Consider the following 26,479-nt stretch of genomic DNA (forward strand, 5'->3'; position numbering starts at 1 on the left):
CGGGTCACCCTGCTAGTCATTGTAATTATGAATAAATAAGCCAGTAGAGGTAAAAAAAAGGCTTTTCTTCGGTCTATGCTATTTAGCATCTGCCTGGGTAATTATTAATTGGTAATTCTTTCGTTTAAATTTCTTCTTTTTCAGTTTGAACATTATGACTTCTCGAAGGTTGTTAAAGTTAGCACTTAATACTGCTATGGAGTCTCAAGTAGATGTATCATGTGGCAATTCACCCGACAGTTGTGTAGGTAAGAAAATTAGAATTAGAAAGATAAGAATAAGAGTAATTTTGAGATTCTATTTGCTTACTGTCTTACCTAATTTCATACAAATTTTTTGTGTCGGCTTTAATTTTGCGGCTACTGGGTAACTGTTTTATTCTTTCTTTTCTTTTTACAGACTCATCAGAAGGAAGATTGGAGAAAACGAGCAGGGAAGGTAACATTCATGCAAGCGCAAGTACAGTGCAAAATGCCAACCAATTGAATTTCAGTGATGACAGTGATTATGAATATTTCGATGATTCTGAAGCAGACAGAGATTATAACCCTTTAGTCGACAAAGAAAGTAGCAGTGAAGACGAATGCCAAGAAGACATCAAGCGTTATGTTGTGGTACCCCAAACACCTTTAACCAGTAAATTTTGTAAGGTAACTCCAACCGCCACCGATCCAGATGTCATGCAGTCAGCGTCTTCAAACAGCACTGCTGGTCAAACTCCTGAATTATCTGTTACTACTACCCCTACGTCGACCTCCGTTTCTACAACCCCAGGTTCATCCGTTGAAATTTTGAGTCCAGTTAAAAAATGTAAACGAAAAAGGAATGAATCCAGTTGGAAGAAGAATGTTCTGAAGGTTGCTAGAAAAGTGGAAAAGAGTACCAAAGTCATTCAAAGAAACCTGAAAAGCGAGTAAGAGGAGAAAGAAAAATGAAACCCCCATGTAAAGAAACATGTCGATTAAAGTGTTCTGAAAAAATAACTGAAGAAGAAAGGAATAGTCTTTTTGATTCTTATTGGAACCTAGGGGATATTGCCAAACAAAGGGAATTCATCAATAGCTGCACTGCTGAAATTAAACCTAAATATCGTTATGTACGTGAAGGGGGCACAAGGCCCAGAAGGAATAATAATTCCGCGTTCTATTTTAATATTGGTGACAGGCGCATTCGCGTTTGTAAGATGTTTTTTAGAAATACATTAGATATCAATGACCGTCCTATTCGCACTGTATTTGAGAAGAAAAATAAAGTGGCCGGTGCTGTGATGGCTGACGATAGACGAGGAAAGCATGGCAATCAGCCCAAGATGGACGAAGCAATCAGAACAAGAATCATAGAACATATAAACAGAATTCCTAAAATCGAGAGTCACTACACACGCAGAAATACTACGAAGCACTACATTGAAGGGGGCAGAACCATAACTGGCATTTACTCGGACTACCTGAACGATTGCAAAAAAGATAACGTTGTGTCCTGTAATTTCAATTACTTCTATCATGTTTTCACTAACGACTTCAATTTAAGTTTTTTCCAGCCCAAAAAAGATCAATGCGAAACATGTGTTGCTTATGAGAATGCGCCAGAGGCCGAGAAAGCTAATTTGAAGGCAAAGTACGATCAGCACTTGGTAGAAAAAGAGCTATCAAGGAAAGAGAAGGAAAATGACAAGCAGACACTAATGGGTAAAGCCTTATTATCAGTTTACGATTTACAAGCTGTCATGCCATTGCCAAAAGGCGATTGTTCTGCCTTTTATTATTCTTCCAAATTGAATGTCCTAAACTTCACAATTTACGATCTTCATAAAAAAACAACCGAATGTTATGTTTGGGATGAATCAAACGGGCACCGTGGAGCAAATGAACTAGGTTCGTGTGTTCTAAAATATATAGAGAAGAATATTGGAATATATAAGGATGCAATTTTTTATTCGGATAATTGTAGCGGTCAGCAAAAGAATCAGTTCATGTTAGCCTCCTATATTTATGCTCTCAGTAAATACGGCCTTAACTCAATCACTCACAAATTTCTTATCAAAGGGCATACACAAAATGAAGGTGATTCTGTCCACTCTTTGATTGAGAGGAAAATTAAGCAAGCCCTTAAAAGTGGCCCAATTTATACCCCCGAAGGTATCATTTCTTTGATCAGAACAGCAAGAAGAACTGGTGAACCATTTTATGTTAATGAACTATCCTATGAAGACTTTTTTGATTTGAAACGTTTAGCGTCTGATATTGGACCTGTGCGTATCATCAAAAATACAAAAAATGAGCCTGTTAAATTTACAGAAATAAAAGTTATGCGAGTTCAATACAATTATCCGAATTCACTTTTTTATAAGATTTCGTTTGAGGAGTCAGACTTTATGGAGGCTGTTATTATCAGGAAAAATAAGCCTTTCAATGTCACGTTACAACCTGCCTTCACTGAAAGAGTTAAGATTTCTGATGCCAAAGAAACAGACCTAATGGCACTCATTGAAAAGAATTTAATTCCAAAAGTTTACAAAAGGTTCTATGAAAATCTGTGAACTTGAACCTACACCTGTTTATTTCAGTATTATTCAATATTATAAGTTTTATATTTCTATAACAATGTAGTTTATACTTTTGTACTTTGTTGTATTGTCCATGTACTAGATTTGTAATTTTTTCCCGAGTGCATCTGGTATTGTTCTAAGAAAATAAAAGATTTATCTCTACCAAAGTTTTATCAGAATAAATAGAAACCTGTGCCTTTCCCACATCCTTTCTATTTCATCCCATGAGGTAGATATAATAAAAGTTATAATCTACGCAGGATGTGAAAAGATGACCAGATTCTCCGTACAAGTGTTTATTTAATGCTAAGCGAGGTCACCTTTACCTTCACTTCTCGGCCTGTACTCCGCTGTCACTCATCCCTGAGCCCTGAAGATGAGGCCTTAGTGCCTTGAAAGTGCTTTATGTTAAATAAACACTTGTACGGAGAATCTGGTCATCCTTTCCCATCCTGCATGTCGAACTCCGTTAGCAGCATAATCAACAAAGTTATAATCTATTCTTTGCTTAGTAATTTCCAACTGCCTCTCTGAAATATAATTATCCTTGCAACAACGACGTCGTTCAAGTTACTTCAATGCCAGACTTCGAAATTGTTCTTTTTAAGTGACAATAACGACATATTTTGACTTACTCCAAGCACCATTCATTTAATTTAGATGAAGAACGTCATAAATCAAAAGGTGTTTTTTAAAATTAAAATTTTTTTAACATCTTCTTCTTCAAAAAGGGGAAAAAAATCAGGGCATAACTACACTGTTTTGCTGCATATGAAAATGGTCAATTGTTTGCTCAAAATTTATTTTTAATAAGTTTTATTCTATTTTGAAACTTTAAAATCGCTCTTCTGAAAAATGACAAATTTTGAGATATGACGTTATTGAAAGGAGTGAGCGATATGTTTATTTTGCATTAATGATTACATTGTTTATCAGTACTTGAATTTTGTTTACTAATTAATTTTGACCACTTACTAGTTTGTTTTGTTCACTGTGTGATGTTAAAATTATAATATCTTATTAACAATTTATTGAAATAATTTAATTTTTAATTGAAAACTGATGATCACAAAAATGAAGAAGCTTTAGATATCCTTCACCTCAGCTTAATTAACAAGAAAGTTAGCGACTGTGATCTTGTATGGTCTCTTAAAGAGGATTTGCAGGTCAGTTCTGATGAAAGTAAAGATTTAGAAAATCTTGAAGATAATATTCAGGTTTTGATTATATTCCATTACATTCTACAAATGACTTACCGAGAAATTCCAGGGATAATTTGCAGTCCAGTAGGTAATGAAAAGCATTTATCATCGATCCTTTTTAAACCAAATAATGAATTTTGAACTCAATCCTGATATTATGGGTATAGTGAGTGATTATACTTTATACTATTTGTGGAGCAAGTAATGTTGATGGCATTATAAGAAAACTTGTAACAGAAATTAACCATTTATGCTGTATCAACAGAAACTCTCTTGTCAAAATAATAAAAATCTCCTAAAGGAAGAATTAATAAATGGGTAAAGCCAAATAATATTCACATTAAAGTTTTAAGGAATTTTTTTGCTCTATGAGCCTTGCACCTCTACCAAATTTAGCACATTACTGGTGAACTGACAACTTACACAATCAATTTTAAGAGTGAACAGAAACAAATTTGATCTTCTTCCAAGAATGCTTCAGGCAGATAAAGGTAGAACAGTATGGAACTCTAAGAAGATTTAACAGAGGTATATCCTTAGGGACCCTGCGAAAAAAACAGAAAGGGAAACCCCAAGAACCTGTTCACTCCGAACTGGTGAATGTGTCAACCAAGAACATGACAATAATGGAGTTTTGAAATTGAAAGACAGAAAGGAAATGCTAATGTCAGCCACAAACATACTGATGAAACAATTGGATAGCAGTGCAAAAGTAACAATTTAAAGAAACCAGTGGTAACGTAAACCACAATGTGATAAGTCATATATGAGGTGTGTTCAAAGAATGATCAAACTATTTTTAAAAAAAAATTATTTAATATTTACAGCATTATACAATAATCTCCTTCAAAGTACTCTTCTTCTTCTTCTTGTATACACAATGCTCCTTCATCTGTGATAAGTAAAAAGTATTCAAAAAGTGATGCAACTTCATGAAAGAATGTTTCCTTCTTTTGTTGAAGGTTTAATTGATGAAAATTGGATTACAAAATGCAGCAGAGAATATTCATTGTCATCCAATATATTCGATGTACCAGTTATACCTTCACAGAAAAAAGAAGTATGGTGTGAATGCACCAAACAAGAACTACAACAAGCGGCTGTATGACAAGTTTCAAGAGACAGGGAATGTGGCAGATGCAGCTAAAAGTGATCAACCAAAAGTGCTAACCAGAAACGTTGATTGAGATGCAAGCTGCATATTCTGTTAGTCTCAAGAAGTCTGTGTGACGCCTACATGGCATTGTGCAAGTGTTTAAAAATGAATCCATACAGAATTCGTATTGTTAATGAAATTGGGTATAAAAGAAAATCATAAAATATTATGCTCTAAAATGCTGTGAATACCCCAATTACACATGATTTTTTTTTTTTAATTCATGTATTTACTTTAAATGTGATACAGTACATTTAAAACATGTTTTGTCACAAAATGACATCACTGTATATGCCCCTTAGACAAATGCATTATTTCACAAATTACTTTCATTCTAAATGAATTTTGTCCTATAAAAAAATTATATGCAAAATCTTTGTTTCAATTAGACTTTGATATGTCCATGGCCTATATTTAATTCGAAGAGTGTCTTAACAGTCTGACCAGAGGTATATCAGCTGTAGTACAGCTGATATCATCTATTTTGTTGGTTCTATATCTTAGGTTATGTATTGGTTGGTTTTCTGTAATAAATTCTATTTAAAGTTTGAAAGTGTTTAAAGTGGATGAAATTATTAGTGTTTGTAAACATAAGTAATTCAGGAGGTAAAAACAAACAAGGAAGCAGGTGGAAGAAAATAGAGAAAAAAGCTTGGTATGGTGTCCCCAAAAATCTATTCTCTTTCATCCATACCTGGTGGTGGTACAGTGTAAGCTACTACCTATCTACAATGAATAATTTTATGGTACCAATGCAGAAGATGTTTTTTCTTTCAATCATAATGCCTATGACTGAAGGTCATACTAGGACTGAATCAATATGATTCAATCACAAGGCCATACTAGGATTGAAAATATTTTCAAAAATGTACATCTTATCAATAAATTGGTGTGTAATATAAAATTTCATAACAATGATTGTGATTATTTATGGTATAAACAAATAAGTGATGTCAAAGAAAAATTGTCACATATAGTGAGTGAAATTGAATTAGAGGAATTTATTAATATTTTTTATGAGTATAAAACTATTTTTTCTGATGTACCAGGTAAAATAAAGGCTCAATGTAAATTTAAAATCGATCAAAGCAAAAAATTTATTAGGAAATGTTATCGTATACCATTTGAAAAAATAGAGGCAGCATGAAATGAAGTGAATAAATTGAGGTGAAAAATGAAGTGTTTTATCTGACAAAAATCAGATTCATTCACCATCTTAAATCCAAATAGTCTGAATGTAATTTTACTAATTTAAATACTAAGGAGTTTGACATATAAAAAAATAAACAGTATGATCACAATCGATGTATTCCAATGAGAATACATTGAATCATGGAAGAATCAGGTCATTGATAAACAAAATTGTTTGGCAATTGTTTCTCTCTAAGCATATCAGTAGGACATGACAGACAGCTTATGTGTGTTGTGTTGAATACGTTCACTATACGTGTTCACTACAAATAACGTAGTGAAGAGTCGAATGAGTATGAAGATGACTTTCTTTTTATGATGTAGCGAGCGTCCGGCCGGCATCAAAGGGTGAATCCTAATGTTAAAATTATTAATTTTAAGATACATAATGCCAATAAAGTTTCTTTGTTCAAACATTCAAATTTCTTAGCGTTGTATTTCAGTTCATTAGAAAAATATCCTTCAAAAAAACAAACAATTTCAGAATTTTAGTAATAATTTTATAAGACCATAAAACATTTTAATTTTTTTTTTTGTTGTTCTTGGCACATCATCGGTGCAGGGCGAAGCGTGGTTGGCCGAGAACAGCGCAAAGTGGCGACCCTGCCACGATTTAAGGTTACTGAAAGGAAGTTGAATGTTAGAATAAAAGTTTAAAAAAAATATACATAATAAGATAATTGTAAGATAATTTTGATTTTGGTGTTTGTACTGTTGTTGGGATAATATTTTTTTGTATTATTATGGAAACCAGAAATAAAGCCAAAAAGAGTAGGGGTAGTGTGGACAGTGAAAACAGACAGATAAGTGAGGATAGTAATGAGGAAACAGAGATGGGAGAAAATTTTGAAAAGGGGGATTCGAAGAATGGTAGGGATGTAGAAGAGAGTAATGTAGGAGAAAGCGTGTACTCTGGCGATACAGTTCTTTTACAGGGAGGAAATGATGAAAATGAGAGTGATAATTCAGAGGAAACTGTTTTAGTAGAAACAGAAAATCAGATTGGCGTACAATTAGAATAGAAGAAGGAGGTAGTAAGGGTCCGGATAATTATTGGGTATTGAGAATAGTGAGCGAGTTAGGGAGCAGGATAGAAGAATCAAATAAGAGTCATGCACTAGAATTAAACAGCAAATTTGATCAAAATGCAAAAGAATTGAATAATAAATTAGATGATCGGGTTCAAAACATAAATACATTGGAAAATAAAATATTACTTATGGGAAAGGAGTTTAAAGCACATATAGCCAAAGAAATTGAAATGATTAGGAAGGAAAATTTAGAAGTGGTAGATAATGCCAAAGGTGAGATTAGGGAAGAAGTAACAAAAAAAATTCAAAATTTTGAGGAAAAGGTGACTGAGAGATTAGATTTAAACAGAGCAAATTGTCAGAATCAGATCATTGATAAACAAAATTGTTTGACAATTGTTTCTCTCTAAGCATATCAGTTGGACATGACAGATAGCTTTTGTGTGTCGTGTTGGTCAAGTGGCAGAAACTGGTTAATTTTCACCTCAAAGGAAAGGAAAATGTGGCCGTGAAAGAAACCTCCTCCAACACAGGATCAATCATAAGCATAAAAATTTATCAATATTTAAGCAACTTGGGTGTAAGAAACTTTAATAATTCTCCTTAGTGAAACAAAATTTAAAATGAAGTATTTCATTTGAAAAACAATCAGGCATGAACATTTATCAATATTTAAGCAACTTGGGTGAAAGAAACTTTATTTATTATTGTCAAAACATAAATACATTGGAAAATAAAATATTACTTATGGGAAAGGAGTTTAAAGCACATGTAGCCAAAGAAATTGAAATGATTAGGAAGGAAAATTTAGAAGTGGTAGATAATGCCAAGGGTGAGATTAGGGAAGAAGTAACGAAAAAAATTCAAAATTTTGAGGAAAAGGTGACTGAGAGATTAGATTTAAACAGAGCAAATTGTCAGGCCAAAATGGATCAATTAGATAATAAAATTGTGGGATGTGTTAGGAATTTAAGTGAAAAACAAAATAATATCAAAGACCAGTTAGTTGAGACGCAGGAAGATGTAGAATTGAATGAAACAAAATTAAAGAAATTAGAGAACAAACAAATAAAAGCTAATGAACGATTTTCTAGTGAAATCATCGATGTAAAAAATAAACTGGCGGAAAAAATTGAAGAAACTAATACTAGACAAGATAGTATTTCAAATATAATAATACCTAATTTTGCAGAACCTATTAAGACACACTTAGACTTGAGGAACCCAATTGAATTTTTAAATAAATTTTCAAATAAATTAAAGGCTAGAAATATTAAAGAGTGGAGTCATCTTTTCAACTATTCAGAAACAAGATTGTGGTTTTCGTTCATAGAGTCTCAAATAGGGAGTTATCAGGATTTTTGTGACAGTTTTAAAGAGAAATTTTGGTCGGTAGTTAAACAGAATGAGGTCAGGAGTAAGTTACACTTTGGAAAATTTAAATCAGGAAATCACATGAATTTGAGTCAGTATTTTCATTTAAATTATAACATGGGAAAATTTTTGGAACCATCTGTAGGAGAGGAAGAGTTGGTTGTTCTTATTTCAAATCATTTTGATCCGATTATAAACAGAGTTAGAATAGCACAACAAGTAAAAACCGCTCTAGAGTTTACCAAATTATTAGACAGCTTAAAACTGGAATTAGAGTATTTAAACTATAATGAAAACACTAATCAGCATAAATATTATAATTCAAGAAAATCGGATGACAATCGACAAAAAAGTAAAGAGTATGATCACAATCCATGTATTCCAACGAGAATACATTGAATCATGGAAGAATCAGATCATTGATAAACAAAATTGTTTGACAATTGTTTCTCTCTAAGCATATCAGTTGGACATGACAGATAGCTTTTGTGTGTCGTGTTGGTCAAGTGGCAGAAACTGGTTAATTTTCACCTCAAAGGAAAGGAAAATGTGGCCGTGAAAGAAACCTCCTCCAACACAGGATCAATCATAAGCATAAAAATTTATCAATATTTAAGCAACTTGGGTGTAAGAAACTTTAATAATTCTCCTTAGTGAAACAAAATTTAAAATGAAGTATTTCATTTGAAAAACAATCAGGCATGAACATTTATCAATATTTAAGCAACTTGGGTGTAAGAAACTTTATTTATTATTGTCAAAACATAAATACATTGGAAAATAAAATATTACTTATGGGAAAGGAGTTTAAAGCACATGTAGCCAAAGAAATTGAAATGATTAGGAAGGAAAATTTAGAAGTGGTAGATAATGCCAAGGGTGAGATTAGGGAAGAAGTAACGAAAAAAATTCAAAATTTTGAGGAAAAGGTGACAGAGATTAGATTTAAACAGAGCAAATTGTCAGGCCAAAATGGGTCAATTAGATAATAAAATTGTGGGATGTGTTAGGAATTTAAGTGAAAAACAAAATAATATCAAAGACCAGTTAGTTGAGACGCAGGAAGATGTAGAATTGAATGAAACAAAATTAAAGAAATTAGAGAACAAACAAATAAAAGCTAATGAACGATTTTCTAGTGAAATCATCGATGTAAAAAATAAACTGGCGGAAAAAATTGAAGAAACTAATACTAGACAAGATAGTATTTCAAATATAATAATACCTAATTTTGCAGAACCTATTAAGACACACTTAGACTTGAGGAACCCAATTGAATTTTTAAATAAATTTTCAAATAAATTAAAGGCTAGAAATATTAAAGAGTTGAGTCATCTTTTCAACTATTCAGAAACAAGATTGTGGTTTTCGTTCATAGAGTCTCAAATAGGGAGTTATCAGGATTTTTGTGACAGTTTTAAAGAGAAATTTTGGTCGGTAGTTAAACAGAATGAGGTCAGGAGTAAGTTACACTTTGGAAAATTTAAATCAGGAAATCACATGAATTTGAGTCAGTATTTTCATTTAAATTATAACATGGGAAAATTTTTGGAACCATCTGTAGGAGAGGAAGAGTTGGTTGTTCTTATTTCAAATCATTTTGATCCGATTATAAACAGAGTTAGAATAGCACAACAAGTAAAAACCGCTCTAGAGTTTACCAAATTATTAGACAGCTTAAAACTGGAATTAGAGTATTTAAACTATAATGAAAACACTAATCAGCATAAATATTATAATTCAAGAAAATCGGATGACAATCGACAAAAAAAGTAAAGAGTATGATCACAATCCATGTATTCCAACGAGAATACATTGAATCATGGAAGAATCAGATCATTGATAAACAAAATTGTTTGACAATTGTTTCTCTCTAAGCATATCAGTTGGACATGACAGATAGCTTTTGTGTGTTGTGTTGGTCAAGTGGCAGAAACTGGTTAATTTTCACCTCAAAGGAAAGGAAAATGTGGCCGTGAAAGAAACCTCCTCCAACACAGGATCAATCATAAGCATAAAAATTTATCAATATTTAAGCAACTTGGGTGTAAGAAACTTTAATAATTCTCCTTAGTGAAACAAAATTTAAAATGAAGTATTTCATTTGAAAAACAATCAGGCATGAACATTTATCAATATTTAAGCAACTTGGGTGTAAGAAACTTTATTTATTATTGTCCTGAGTGAAACAAAATTTAAATTGAGGTGAAACATTTAAAAAAAATCAATACTGATGTAGCATGTGGTGTAAAAGATTCATTAGTAATGTTAATGAATTCAGAGGAGCCAGAATATAAAAAAAATTTAAAATAAAATAATGAAGGAAACAATTAAAGATGAATTTCTCAGTAAGATTTTAAATGCCTTGAATTCAGATAGTAATGATAAACGTATAAGTAAAGTAAAAGATTATTTTTGTGTTATAAATGGATTTATTTTTAAGCGAAATTGTAATAAGTTTAATCATTCGAAGTTGTGTATACCTAGTAGCATGATAGAGGAGCTTAAATGGTTCATTATTACTATTTAAGATTAGGCCATGCAGGTTTCAATAAGGTGGGGGAGATCGTCATGGATTGTTGCTACATCTCCTCCAACTCGTCGTGGGATGACTTCACATCGTTTCTGGACGCATTGGGAGAGGATGTTCGGCGGATGGGCCTACCTGCCCTGCTGTTAGGCGACTTCAACGCCAAGCACGCTGGGGTGGGTGGAGGGGTCTCGGATAAGCGAGAGGAGGCTCTTGCAGAGCTCACCTCTTCAACTCAATCTGGTCAGCCTCAATGACGACACCCACACCATCTGGAGAGGAGAACGAGGGTTGGTCCGTGACCACGCACACGCTTCAGAAACAGTGGCTTTACTTTACAGGAGTGCATAGTGCTGGCAGATGACTTAGGGAGCGACCACAGGGGATTGTGAGTAGAGTTGAGTAGCCCGTGGTACGTTGACAGAGTACATCTCGAGGAGCTGAAGGGGAGGCTCACAAAAGTATTCAATGAGGATCGCAGGTGGGAACCTGAGGAGCTGGATGCAGCAGTCCAGGAGGCCTGCCACCTTGAACTTCAAGAAGCAAGACGCCACAAGAAGAAGGTTTATTGGTGGACCGCTGAAGTCAGGAAGGTAAGGGCGGACATGCAACGTGCACGTCGCCGTCTACAGAGGAGTAGGGCGCTGGATACAAATGACGTAGAAGAGCTGACCCAACAACTCCGAGAGTCTAGGAAAAAGCTGAGGCGAGAAATTTGGAGAGCGAAGAGTGAGTCGCATCTCCTTGACCAGCTGCAAGAAGATCCGTATAAGCTTGTCACCAAAAACCTGGGAAGGAGACTGCCAGTCATCCCAGGAGAGCAAATCGGCGGAATAGTGGAATCACTCTTCCCCAGACTACCGGCCGTCGAGTGGCAGAGGACGCCAATAGGAGAGCCAAGGCGAATCTCGCTTCAGGAGCTGGAGGGAGCAGCGGCAGCGCTCAACCCGAAGAAAAGTCCGGGGCCAGATAGAATTCCAGGGGAGGTGGCCAAGATGGTGATGGGGGCATTCCCATGGACGGTGCTGGACTGTTTTAACCAGGCCTTCACGCGGGGTGCTTTCCCATCATGCTGGAAGAAGGCACGCTTGGTACTTCTATCCAAGCCGGGGAGGAATCCAGACCAGCCAGGATGTTGCTGTCCAGTGTGCTTACTCAGTACACTGGGCAAGATGTTTGGGCGTCTCGGCTAATTCTTCTGTTGGGTTGGGTGCCCCCTCTGTGTCAGCTGTGGGTCGTTCTGTTTTGGAGTCTTCATCTTTGCCTTTAGAGGCTGAGTTGGGGCGGCCTTAATGTGCTTGTTACTTTTTCGGATCCTCTCCGTTTGCGTGGTGGGGGATCGGGTTCTGAGTCTGACGTGGAGGAAGTTGCGCCCGTTGTTACCACTGCGGTGGTACATGCTCCTGAGGATTCTGGGTCTTCGCAACGTGTGACGGTTGTTTCTGGAGTTGATCGGCCGAGTAAAAGTTCTCGTAAACGCTCCTCGCCTATTTTGAAGACTAAATTACGGTCGCGCCCTGTTGTGACAGATTTTCCGCCTTTAGTGCCTCCGACCACTGATCCTTCTGTTTCGGGAGTTCCTGGGTCGTTGGATCGGGGTATTTCTTTGTTGTGTGAGTATCAGGCCGATGCCTGATACTCATCGCTATGAGCGATTGGTTTCGACGTCGTGGTAGTCGCGATCGAGGTGGTGCGATCCAAGATTTCGATGGGTTGTTGCGAGACTTCTCTGACGCTATCGTTGAATGTGCTTCTGGTAAGGCCTTTTTGGAAGGTCGTTTGTTGGAACAGGACCGTCTATCTGCTGTTGTCGAGGACGCTGTTTCTCGCGTTTCTTCGCGTCCTGTTGGTTTCGCGGCAGCCGTTGGTCGTCCTCCCAGCCCGCCTCCATTGAACGTTCCTTCTTCCTCCTTGTTGCGTCCTCCGTCAGTTTCGGGGAATGTTGTTTTTGTTCGACCGGCTAAGCCATCATCGGAGGGTCCTTTGTCGGATTCTCGTGCGGCTGTTGCTTCTTTAAAGATTAAGCCGCGCGAGGATTCGATTGGGGTACGAAGTTTGAGGCAGCTTCGTCGGGGTGAGGTTGTGGTAGAGGCCGATGACAGTGATGATGTGGATAAGATCATCAGTTGTGCGGCCTTGCATGAAGAGGGTTTGGTTTTGTCGCGGCCTCGGCCGCTGAAGCCTAAAGTTATGATGTATGATGTTCCCTCCGATTTGTCCCAAGCTGATGTTTTGGAGTGTCTTTTTTCTCAGAATGAGCCTGGTAGGCCTTCTCGTGAGGAGTTTCAATCGGGCTTCAAGTTATTGAAGGTGGTTACGAGTTGATGAGATGCATTGGTTGGTTGAATGTTCACCGGTGGTGCGCAACTGGTTGCGGCTTCGTGATCGGGTATTTGTGGATTGGAGTTGTTGTAGAGTTCGCGATTACGGCGATGTTACCCGTTGCTACCATTGTCAAGGGTATGGTCACGTTTCGAAATATTGTCGTGAACCCAAGGTTTGTGGACATTGTGGTGGACCTCACGACTTGAAGGTCTGTTCTGTTCGGGCTGAATTTTTTCCGTGTCCTGGGTGCTCGAGATTCGGTCGATCGTTGCAGCATGCTGTTACGAGTAAAGATTGTCCGGAGTACCAGCGTGCCTTGGAGTTGAGAGTGAAGCGAACTGATTATGGCCGATAGTTTTTCTGCGGTTTCTCCTCCTCGTCCCGTCTCATATCGGATTCCCTGGGAGGCTGGGACATGTGCTCTTTGTGAAGGGTGGTTTACCAGCCCGGTGAGCTTGAGCGTCACCATCGGTTGTTGCATTCTGATGTTTCAGTGGAGTTTTCTTGTCGACGTTGCGGTAAGGGTTTTTTTCGTCCGTACGCTGCTTCCTGTCATTTTGGTAAGTGTCCCGGGCTGCCTTCGGTGTGCTCTTTGTGTGAGGGCTTTCGAGAGTGTTCGCGGTCTCTCGATGCACATGCGACATTGTCACCTTATAAAGCGGTTGGCTGAGCGGCGCACGGTATCGTCTTTGGGCGAGAGTGTTGCCCGCGGGGTCTGGAGTGCGGAGGAGACTTCCGTGTTGGTTCCTTTTTTTCGTGAGACGGATGTGGGTCCTGTGTACACATCTGATGTTTCGCCCATGTTGCCTGGTAAGTCTCCTAAACAGGTACGGGATAAGGTCGCTCTCCTCCGGCATAGTGGAGTCCTCCCGCCTCTTCTCCGATGTCTTCGCCGGTTTCTTCGGCCTCTCCTGATTTATGTTCTTTGCCTGTTGCGGTAGAGGCGGGTTCGCTTCCTTCTGCGCTTACTTCCCCTTTGGATGGATGGTCAGACTGTCCTCGTGAGTTTTGGTTATCCTGCGATCATGTTCATCCTTTAGCGGTTGATCTTGAGGTCATGTGGAGCGCCGTTGCCGTCCCCCCTGCTAGTTGGGTTGATGGTTTTGTGGACCGTTTAACGGCTGAGTTGGTTTCTCGGTTTCGGGAGGCTCATCCGACCGTGGGGCCTCGTCGGGGTTTTCGGCGTTCCATTCGTGGTTCTAGGGGAGCGGATAAGCGTCGTCGTTATGCGGCGAAGCAAACCCTCTTTCGGTCGAATCCGTCGAAGGTTGGTGATCTGGTTCGACACGATATGCTTGGCGATCTGTTGTCGAGGCCGGTGGTGATTCCGCCAGTCACTGATGTGGTTTGACTGTTTATAAGACTTTATGGGGGGTACTCCAGGGCCTTGTGCTGCCGCCTTCTGATTCGACCTCCTCCTGCGGTCCAGTTACAGCGGGTGATGTTCGTTCACGCCTTAAGCGTTCTAAGGTGCGTGGTGCTCCTGGTCCGGACGGCTTGCGTCAGAAAATACTTCTTGGGGTTGTGGCTTTAAATGATGTTCTGGCGGGGCTTTTTAATTTATTGTTGTTTTGTGGTTTTACCCATCTGCTTGGCGGCGCTGTTCCACTACGTTGATTCCGAAGGAAGGTAAGGATCTTGCGTCTGGTGTGAACTGTCGACCTATCACCGTAGGGAATTTTTTGGCTCGCCTTTACAGTGGAGTTCTTGAACAGAAGATACGGTCTTGTGTCTCGCTTTGCTTCTCACAGCGGGGGTTTGTCCCTGGGAACGGTTGTTTCATTAATGTTCACATGATGCACCGTGCCTTGTCGGTGGGCAAAGGGAGTCGCCTTTGCTCCGCCATTTTGGACATTAGCAAGGCTTTTGAAAGTGTCTCACATGCGGCGATTCTGGAGGTTCTTCGTTCTCAGGGCGTCTGTGCCTCTCTCTTTGTTGCCGTGAGAGAGATGTATCGCGAGATGCACGTTTCGTTCAAGAACTGTGGAGGTTTCAATCTTTTTTTGAGGCGCGGGGTGAAGCAAGGTGATCCCTTGTCCCCGTTATTGTTTAATCTGGTATTGGACCCTTTGCTTCGACATTTGGGGGCATTGGACGGTGCCTTTCAGGTGGATGGGGTTTCGTTGCCAGTCTTGCTTTTGCGGACGATTTGGTGTTGTTGGCTCCTGATCCACCTTCGTTGCAGGGGCTTCTTGATGAGGTGTCTGCTTTTTTAGGCTTGGTTGGCTTGGAGTTATCTTCCTGCAAGTGCTTCGCGTGGTTCGATGTTCCTCTGCACGTTGTTGTTGGCGGACAGGCGTTGCGAAATGTATCTGCGGATGAGGAATTACGTTGTCTGGGGGCGTATTTTTCTCTGGTTCATGGGACGTCTGGTCCGCGTAGTATTCAAGTTATGGTCCAGGCTTGTGAGCGCGTGCTGCGTCTGTCGTTAAAGCCCCGCCAGAAGCTGGATTTAATGGTTTTTCCGGGTTTTTTCCACTGGTTTTCGCTTCAGCTTTTGTAGTCTAATCGGTTGCGGGCGTTGGATACTGTTGTTCGACGGCTGGTGACGCAGATCTTTCGGCTGCCCGTCTGTACGTCCAACGGACTCTTGTATGCGCGGCGGGTTGATGGAGGTTTGGGTGTTCCCCGTTTAGTTGATTTGATTCGGGCGTCGGCGCTTAAGGCTTACTGTGTGTTGCAGGATACTACTGTTGTGGTGGTTCAGAGAGTTTTGTTAGGGCCGGCTCGGCCCAGGTTTGCGGCTTTGGCGCAGACCATGGGGCTTTCCTGGCCTGTCTTACTGGGCGACCTCGAAAGGTGGAAGCGGGCCAGGAAGGCCGCTGAGTTTACGGGTTGGGCTGAGCAGGAATCGCAGGGCTGTGGAATCCACGCCTTTAAAGGTAACCGCATTGGTAATGCTTGGCTTCGGCGTCCGGTTCTTTTTCCAGGGGAGGAAATTGATCTCCTTAAAATGCGTAGTGACGTCTTTCCTGCGCGCTGCTTTTTGCGGCGTATCAATTCTACCGTCGATGTTGTTTGTCGGCGGTGTTCTTCAGCGAATGAAACCTTGGCGCACGTTCTTGGTGATTGTCCTGCGGGGCGGGGTGCCCGTATTCGTCGACATGATGATGTCGTTGAGCCCATTGAGCGTAAGGTGCGGGTTGCTGGTCACTTGGTGGCTAGAGAGCAATTGTTTACCTGTGGATCCACCACGTTGCGGCCTGACCTGGTTGTCAAAGCACCGGGGAGGGCCTTTATAGTGGATGTTACTGTACGTTTTGAACAGGACACCTCGCTTCGGGACGGTGCCAGGGAAAAGGTAGCGAAATATTCGGCTATCTTGCCGGCGGTTATGTCGGCTTTTGGCGTGTCTGAAGTTACGATACTTCCTGTTGTTATTGGGGTTCGTGGTGGTTTGATCAGTCTAACGCTTCGCAACCTTGAGCTGCTGGGGTTGGGTGAGGTGTCGGAGGTTGAGGCGATTGTGTCACGTGTTCTTCGTTCGTCTGTTTCGATTGCTCGGTCTCACCTCGGTTGCGGGTGATGCGTTTCATTTTTATCTTTCTCTTGTTTTCTTTTCTCCTTAGGTTGATTCTTTTCCGTTAGGATTGTTTGTTGCTGTTAAGAGAGTATTGTATTCTCATATCTCACCCATTTCGGAGCATTGTTGGCAGTACCTCCATCTAACTAGCCAAATGCCTCGTCATCCAATTAGTGACGCGCATGAATGGATTACTGGATAAAAAGGGGTTCATGAAACCCAATACACCTCAAGGTTCACATGTGGAGCAAGTTATGACACTGAAGGTGTAGATTTAGCCGGAACATTATGGAAAGGTATTATAATTGTCACTTTCTTTGATAAATGTATGGTAAGATGAACAATTTATAATTTTCACCAGCAAAAACATTGCTTTCCTTTAGTGAAAATTCTATTACAAGAGCTACTGAAAGAGTATTAACTTTCAAGGGCAAAAAAACAGTTTGAAATCTATTCTGAAGGATCTTGGCTTCAAATGGAGACGGACCCATTAATTGAAACTATAGAAGGACCAACTATTAATTGAAACGTTCGAGAACTAAGAATATCTTATCTGAGAGCAATGAAGCGTTTCAAAAATGAAGGTGGCCCATAATTTATCTCGATGAATCGTACATACTAAGCAGTCACCTTAAAAATCAATTCTGATCAGAAAATTCCAACAATGACGTCCAATCTCTAAAGAGTACAGATCAATAATTATTCATGCTGGCAGTGAAAAATGTTTCATCCTAAATGCTTTGACAACATGGAAAGCAACAAATCAAAATTGGGACTATCTTGATAATGCAAACAGTGATATGCTTATGAAATTGATGAAAGAAAAATTGCTGCCAAATTTGGAGCCAAGGAGTGTTTTAGTAGCAGACAATGCTATTTACCATAATGTTCATATCAATAAAGCCCCAAACTCAAAGAGCAGCAACAAGATATGAAAGATTGGCTTGTGAAACACAATTTTAGCATCACAGCATTTTTAACATTTATAGCATCAGGCACCGATGCTATGTATGAGCCCGAACTGCTACAAAATGGTAAAATTGCACAAACCTAGATTTTGCCGCTAGATCCTTGATGAAGTTGTTTAAGAGAAGGATCATGATTTCTTAAGACTGCCGCCATATCATCTGCACACCAACACAACTGAACTCATATGGGTTGATGTTAAAAGCTATATCGCTAGTAAAGATACATCTTGTAGTTTTCATCAAGTTCAACACTAACCAAAGAGAAGACTGCTAGTATGGGCCAAGAAGAGTGGGTAAAGAAGTGTAACCACATAAAAAAATTTAAGAAGAGTACTTATCAAAAGAAAGTGAGATCGACAATCTTGTTGAATCGTTTGTCATCTCTCTGAAAAGCGATTCTAACTCCGAGAGCAGTGAGCAGTGAGCCAAGGAGTGTTTTAGTAGCAGACAATGCTATTTACCATAATGTTCATATCAATAAAGCCCCAAACTCAAAGAGCAGCAACAAGATATGAAAGATTGGCTTGTGAAACACAATTTTAGCATCACAGCATTTTTAACGGGACTGAGCCACTTGAGTGAAAAAGTGAAGATACTTGAAAAAGTAACCAATGAGTTTTTTTTAGAATAAAATATGCCTTGAATAATACTTCTTTATTACACCTTGATTATTAACATAGTGTTAATAGTTAAGTTATATATAAAACCAATAGATAAAATGTAATACCTTTAACCATATTATAATATGGATATAATGTTTTTTTTAACCATGTCATTATAACCTAAGTACAGCATACCATTTTTTACTATTATAATAAAATTTAGGAAATAGTTCATAAAAGTTGTAATTAATTGGCAGAAAATATGCTTTTAAATATTTTATAGTACTACTACAATAACATACTTGGTCATCGTTTTTCATTAAATAATTTTACATTTTATTGGATAAATTGGGATTAAAATAATGTGTAGTTTATGCTAGAGATAAAGTACCACATTATAAAACAATATTTTGATTTTAATATTATAAATTCAAACTAAATACATTAATTAATGAATTGATAATAATTACTTCTAAATTACATATTAATGAGATGTATTATCAAATAGTTTAATTTATGGATGTCAGCCGATAGAACCGAGCATGATGTTTTCAGTTAGGCTAGTAACAACACGGCCGCACACAGATAGTTTGGCTCAATAGTAATTAGCTATAGCTTGACTAAGCTGAATTGGCACAGAGCTGATGAACAGCATAGCTGTATATCTTGCTGCCTAACGAGCATGGGTTTATAATACTACTTGATTAAAGACAAAGTTTATTCCAACCAACAAACAATTTCATGTCTTATTACTCTACTTATTTAATCCAGAGTCTACATATTATTAAATTAATAATTTATTTCTTCAACAGATACTGAAACAGTTATGTTATGCCATATTATGCAGACTAATTGGCTATTACTGCTTAGAGTTTAGCCCTAAATGTATTTATTTATAGTTTCATAACTGTATAAAATATCCAAGCCAGACACGCACAAAATTGATGTCTACTGTTTATGGTACACTCTTTATCCATTGTTCTGACAGTGGCCAACAACCATATGCTAGCCTAGGCTATGAGTCATATATAACAAACATTTCTTTATTCAGGTTTGAGTAAATAATAAACTGAACGATGTGTCATTCTAAACATTCAAATGAAACATTAAACCTCTATTTATACAAACTGTTCCCGATTCACTCAGAGACTAACTTGTTTTTGTAAATGATTCAGTTCTAATTTATACAGTATTTGCAGTTAAAACTTGTCCAGTTATTTGTGCTTATCAAAAGAGTAAGGTTATTGTCCGACTGTAAGCGTTCTTTGAGTTTCAATTCTTGAAAGCAGTTGTAATCTTGAGTAAAATTTTAAAAGTAATTTATTCACATTAAATTAGTAAATTTTTGTTGGCTCTATTCTTATGGTAGTGAATTGATTTTATTTTGCATATTATGCCTAATTTACGTGGAACATATTCACCGCCAAGGGAAAGAAATTAACACATTTTTAATTATATGACAGGAAAAGTTGCAGTTGGAATGCTTGTTAGTGAACCCAAAAAAGGTAGAACTGTGGCACAGGTGTTTCATGTGCCATAGGAGTAAAAAAAAGAACAGTTTATTGAATTACTGGTGAAATAGCTTCAGAAAAAAATTCAGTTCTCCTTGCAAAGGAATGAAACACAAAAAGGAAGTGAGTGACAAACCCGGACAGTTTTGATCAGAATGCCATTCGATGTAAAGCGTTAAAATTTTACTTAACCGAGGGCTGCTTGCCTTCTCTATGGAAACTTACCACAAAACTAAAAAGTGATGAGGTATTTAATGAGCAAAAGAGTAGCTTACGGACATTTTTGTTAAGCATAGACTTCAAATGGAAGAGAATCAAAAATAGCAGGGCAGGCTTATAGAAAAATATGATATTTAGTACAAATGGTTTTCGTATTTGAATAAAGTTGAATATCTAGTTGAAGGAACAAGGCCAATCATCTATGTTGATGAGACTTTTATTTTAAGTTCTCATTGCCAACATTTCTGTTGGCAACCTTCAAATGCATCTGAGTGTTTTGCCATGCCAATTTCAAAAGGAGAAAGGATAATAATTATCCATCTCGGTAGTGAAATGTGATTCGTTCCCAACTGTTTGACAGTATGGAAAGCCAAATCTTTCTCAGGTGATTATCATTCTCAGATGAACTGCAACATGTTTTTAAACTGGATAAGAGAAAAATTAATTCCTAACTTGCCAGTAAACAGTGTCGTTATTTTAGATAATGCTTCTTATCACAATGCTGAAGAAAGCCAACTACTGGTTTCAGCATCTACAAAACAATCAACGATTGACTGGCTGCAGACTAACAGATTACCATTCCATGGAAATGACGAAATTTCAGTTGTATGAAACAATTACGAAAATTAAGATAATCTGAAAACATAGGTAAGATATTGGACGAAGGTGGGTTTTCTGTTTTACGCCTATCCCCATATCACATATCATCTAGACTTGAATCCCATTGAGATAATACATGGATACAGGTGAAGAACTGTGTCGCAGCCAAAAATGTACCTTTACGACAGCTGCAACAATGGAAATTTGTCATAAAAAGTTCACAAAACTCTCAGTTTAGGACTGGATAAAATGTTGAGAACATGCTAAAAAAATGAGAATGAATATCGCAATCTGCAAGGACCTCTAGAACAAATTGAACATGACATCATCAATTGAGGAAGCAAGAGTTCATCAGAAGAAGATGAGAACATGCAGTATGGAGTGAAATGCTATACATTCAGCAAATGTAATTTTTTATTTTAGTTACTTGTATTGTGCTGGTGCTAGTTACAGAATTCATAACAAAATACATTATAACGTGAAGTGTAAAGGTTTTACTGAAAAAAGGATTGTCAAGCAATTAAAAACAATTATAAAAACACAGAAAAACAAGAAATATCTACATGTCAAGGTAATAATGATATTTATTTCTTTTTTTATAAGCATTTAAAAATAAGTTACCTAAATATTTATGTGTTGTTTTATTCGGTTATCAATATTTATTTGTTTACATAAATATAAGACTAAAAATAATTTTAAAATTTAGGATGTGAATTTGTTTATTGATTGGAATAAACATCAGAGTATAAAAAAAATACTTAAAAAAAATTACACCGTAAATTAGTATAAAAAATTAGTTACATTAGAAAATAACTATAAAATAAATAAAAAATTATACCTTATATATACTGTAAAATTTATTATACCATGTATACTTTGTCTTCCATGAGTAGTATATTATAGCCCCGCACTAGGCAACTTTTGCTTATCTCAGATCTATACCAATTCGGCTTAGACAAGCTATACCTAAAACGAATGATAATGATTGCAGAAGTACAGTGATGACTTAATGGCAAATACAATGATGCTTCTGAACGTTGTCATCAGTGTACATCAAAATAAAGTGGAACCTGACTAATTTGAACTTATATAATTCAAAATCATCTTAAATTCAAATTGTTTGCTTGCTCCTTACCATTTTGTATCTAAACTATGTTAAAAATTCATGGGTAATTCAAATTTTGTTTTGGTTACTCAAACCTTTTCTGTCTATAATATCATTGGAATGCTGTCACAGCCTCATCACCTTACACCACCAAGTCACCTCAATATCCTCTCCCCCTACTACTCCAACACATCCCATCTACACCATGCATTTGTTATGCAATCCCTGTCTAGACAAATTAGTGAGAGCTCCTGTATTGTAGTGCATGTAGTAATTTCCTTATTACATGAGTATTTTATTTTTTGATTTTTTTTTTGAGAGTGTGTTATGCTACAATGTCGTCTTCCAAGCCACAAACTTATAAATCTTTAACATTGGCCGAAAAAGTACCCGTGATTAAGGAAGTGGAACAGGGACTAAAGAAGAAATCAGAGATCACTAATGACTTCGGAATCCTTCATAACACGTTATAAACTTATTTAAAAAATAAAGAAAAACTTTGGAACAGTGATAATGAGAATGGAAATGATCGCAAAATATTAAGAGGACCAGATAACCCACATGGGACAGCTGTTTTGAAATGCTTGAAGCAAGTGCGGGACAAGAAAATTCCAATGAGTGACCCTCTTTTAAGAGGTACGGCTGAAGAATTTGCCTCTGAATTGGGAAAAATGATTTCAAAGCCAGCAGTGGGTGGCTGGATGGTTTTAAAGAATGAAACAAAATTTTGTTTAAATCTGTTCATGGTGAAAGTGATGCTGTTGATCAGCGTAACATGGAACTGTGGAAGAAAGACTTGGAAGAGATGATTCAGGACGGAGGGCCCAAAAACATTTTCAACTGGATGAGATGGGGCTTTTTGTTAAGTGCACCCCTGACAAAACTCTTGCATTTAAAAATGAGAAATATCATGGAGGAAATAATCCAGGGAAAAAGTTGGCGATTCATGATCTACTTGATTTAAAAGCAACAGCTTTTGATTTGACCTTTAGTAGAAAGAACATCATTTTTGGGTTCAACTGGTGTGGTATATGGCTATTCAGTAGGTCAGTATTCACAGAGGAGGACTTCATAATAACAAGCCTGGATCAGCAATCTACTGCTTTATATGACAGACCAAATCCTACTAATGAACAGTCACCATCATGCTCTTCATCTGAAGTGGATGCCAAGGTCCAGCTCAGGTTGTTCAAAACCCTGCTGAAACCTCATGCATTAAGCCCATCAGAAAATCACCACACTCAGAGATAGTGAGAACTTACCCTTATATTATTCCTGGGATTACTGAAAAAGGGGAAGAAAAAAGTAAAAACAGAATATGGACAAGCACATCAAAGAAAAACAGGCTAGAAGTGAAATCAAAAGCATGAAGAGAAGCAGAAAAAATACGAAAGTGAGATAAATCAAAGCCAAGAGGGAACATGAAATGACCAATTTAAAGCTGAAGAGTAAGAAGCCAAGGATGGGTGAAATTCAGCGATTCAGACACTTTAAGTTCAATACGTGATGATTCCCCCTTTCTGATATAGATGAAGACAAGCCCATTCCCAGTGGAAACAAGATAAAGATCAATTTGATGTTAGAAAACTACTATGCAGTTTACTATGACTTAAACTGGTATCTAGAAGGGCAATTGATTTTCCTGATGAAGGATTTATTAAAATAAAATTTCTTAAACAAGGTCTAGGGGATAGTTATGAATGGCCTAAGCATAATGATGTGCAAATGATTCAGAACATAAATATCTTTTATGGATCAGCTAAGTTGATGGGAAATTGTCCATTTTACAGACTATTGCAGAAGAAAGATTACACTTACACACAGAAGTCTTAAGAGTGGACAAAGATAAACAGAACAATAAGTATGTAGAAGTATTTGTTGGTTTTTGTTAAAAGAAATATATTTAGTTAATAGTTCGATTTAAATAATAGAAAGTAGGCCTATTCAAAATGTCATATGTTTTGATTGTTTTTTAGATCTTAGACTGTTATGTACGTTCATTTTGATATCTTTCAACATTAAATAAACCAGTACCTTGTATTTTTCTGTTACTTAATCTGAAAAAACCACAGGGTCAAATCTCCCCCAGCCTTGTTCAAATGCATCCAAGAAGGGGTGTGTGCAAGAGTTGAGAAAAATATTTTTTTAACATATCAAATAACATCAAAATTCTTTGAAAATTATACTAACCGATACCTAAAAGATTGGAGATTGGTAACAAAAAGTAAATTCAAAATATTGTTCAAATCTACCCCCCTTCCCCTGCAGTAATATCACTGGAACAAGTAAAATTAAATATTTGGTAGTATATATAGATGTATGCTTAAAATGGAAGTGCACATAACATTATGAAATAACACATAATACATCAATGTTATCAATTATGGAATATTGGGATGGTGTGTACGTATGATAATGCTCTTAATCAGTTACAACAAATTCAGACAAGTGTATTAAATATAATAAGTCAAAAACAGAACAAATCACAACCCACATTGTAACATTAAAGCTTGTTTCGCTATACAATCATTAGTCTACCATTAAGAATATTTAAAAGGCATGTAAATAAGCCTGTAACAAAAAAATATCTGCTGCTGTACTTCAAATCAATAGGAAAATAAAGTTTTAATTGTAATGAGTTTGTGGCTATCAAATACTATAACCTGTTACCAACTGAAATTAAAAATTTGCACATACATAATAAGAAACTATTAAAAATAAACTGTGGAATTGGTTTAAACAAAATATAAATTTTAATGCAACATAAGCTATATTTTGAAGCAAAAACAATAATGGAAATAATGTTAATGTTTCATTTTGATATGGACACTCTTCAAATACTTTGTTAGCTGCATAGCTTGCACTGTTATATTAAGTTTGTAAGATATATTTTTAATTTTGCCAAACCTATGTACAAGCAGCATTTTAAATGACTGCCGCTGTAGGATTCAGTTTTTTGTATGCTACTTTTAGCATGGTTTTACTGAAATAAATAAATATTTTCGCTAAATTATGAAGCACTTTACAAATTAGTCAGCTTAAAATACTATAATATGCAGTTTTTGAATCAATAATAAATGGAATTACAGTAATAGAAAACTTGTAAAATATACAGAAAAAGATAATTAAAATAATTTTTGAGAGAAATAAGAATTTATATGAATTTAAAACAAGAAAATATTTTATTGAAAAATAAAAAAAATGTGTTATATCTGTCTAAATAACAGAATAAGAAATTAAAGGATTATTTTAGAAAAAGTCATAGTAATACCAGATATAAAAATAAAATATTACCTAAATGTTATAAAAAGGCTGGGCAAAATAATTTTGAATTTATTAGTAATAAAACTTATAACTTGCTACTATGAAAATTAAGACTTGAATATAAAAACAAAAAGCAACGAGACTGAGTTAATGAAATGAAAAAATACTGAAAACAAACTAAATTATAATGTAATACAACAAAATCATAAAATTGAAACATAAACAATGAAAACAACATTCTTAGTTAATGATATAACAATTTCCACTTACCAACTATTTTTATTATTATGTCTGAGCGTTTTCAGATATCAATCTATCATCAGGAACATTTATGCGTTATGGATTATTATTATTTCCTTCACAAATTAATAAATTAGATGAATTTTGAATTTTTTAAAAACAAAAATTATAAATACAATAATTGATCGTCAAAATGTAAAAATAATGTTGATGTTATCAGTCATGTCAGGATGAAGCTCTCAATTATCAATATAATTTATCAGTATTATATTGTCTTGTTATCAGATAACAATTGAGAGCTTCATACTGACATGACAGACGTCGACATTACTTTTACATTTGGATGATCAATTTTGGTATTTATAATATTTGTTTTTTAAAAATTCAAAATTCGTCTAATATATTAATTTGTGAAGAAAATAATTATAATCCATAACACATAAATTTCCTGATGATGGATTAATATCCGAAAGTGCAATGACATAATAATAAATATAGTTGGTAAGTGGAAATTATTAATATTATTAATGTATATATATATATTATTAATATTATTAATGTATATATATATCATTAATATTATTAATGTATATGTTATACCAATGGGCTATGATTAATAATAAAACATTTTTATTATACAAGTCTTAGATATAAGTTTCTGTTACCAACTAGATCTTTTTTGTGTTTTTATGGCTGCATATAGACCTTTTAGGTCTCTGGTTATCAGGGTGTTTACACTGATAATAAATCTTTTTAAATACAGCCTAAATAAATAACTGCCTTCTTATACTTTACAGTAATCATTTAGCTGGTTTTTCTAACTCATAGTTAATACGTTTTTTATAAAGAAAACAATAGTGGTTCAAAGTAATCCTGACATTAAACTTTGAACCATCATAAAAACATAGTTTTATTGGGTTTTTTATTTTAGTTATACACTGGCATTTTATTAAGGTATTTATTTCTTTTAATATAATTTTAATCTTTAAAAGATTTATATTATAAGCCTATCTTGTTAAACTTACATTATAAAGTAAACTCCTAAAAATTATTAAGAAAAACTGTGAAACGTGGTTCAAAATTACCCCAA

General features: G+C 36.2%; 1 protein-coding gene across 2 annotated transcripts in view; it reads right to left on the minus strand.

The window, feature by feature from the left end:
• Positions 1-4,574: 4,574 nt before the first annotated feature.
• The window catches only part of LOC142326139 (uncharacterized), a 49,350-nt gene continuing 27,445 nt past the window's right edge, over positions 4,575-26,479 (minus strand). Inside the window, exon 6 of one of the 2 annotated variants that reach the window (XM_075368356.1) lies at positions 4,575-4,642. In XM_075368356.1, coding sequence (XP_075224471.1) covers positions 4,639-4,642 — 4 coding nt within the window. In that variant the 3' untranslated portion in view covers positions 4,575-4,638. Of the gene's footprint in view, positions 4,794-26,479 lie in introns of both variants that reach the window. The other variant, XM_075368348.1, reaches the window with a different exon arrangement.

Source organism: Lycorma delicatula, chromosome 1 (genome assembly GCF_047948215.1).
Source record: "Lycorma delicatula isolate Av1 chromosome 1, ASM4794821v1, whole genome shotgun sequence".
In the NCBI taxonomy this organism is placed as follows: Eukaryota; Metazoa; Arthropoda; class Insecta; order Hemiptera; family Fulgoridae; genus Lycorma; species Lycorma delicatula.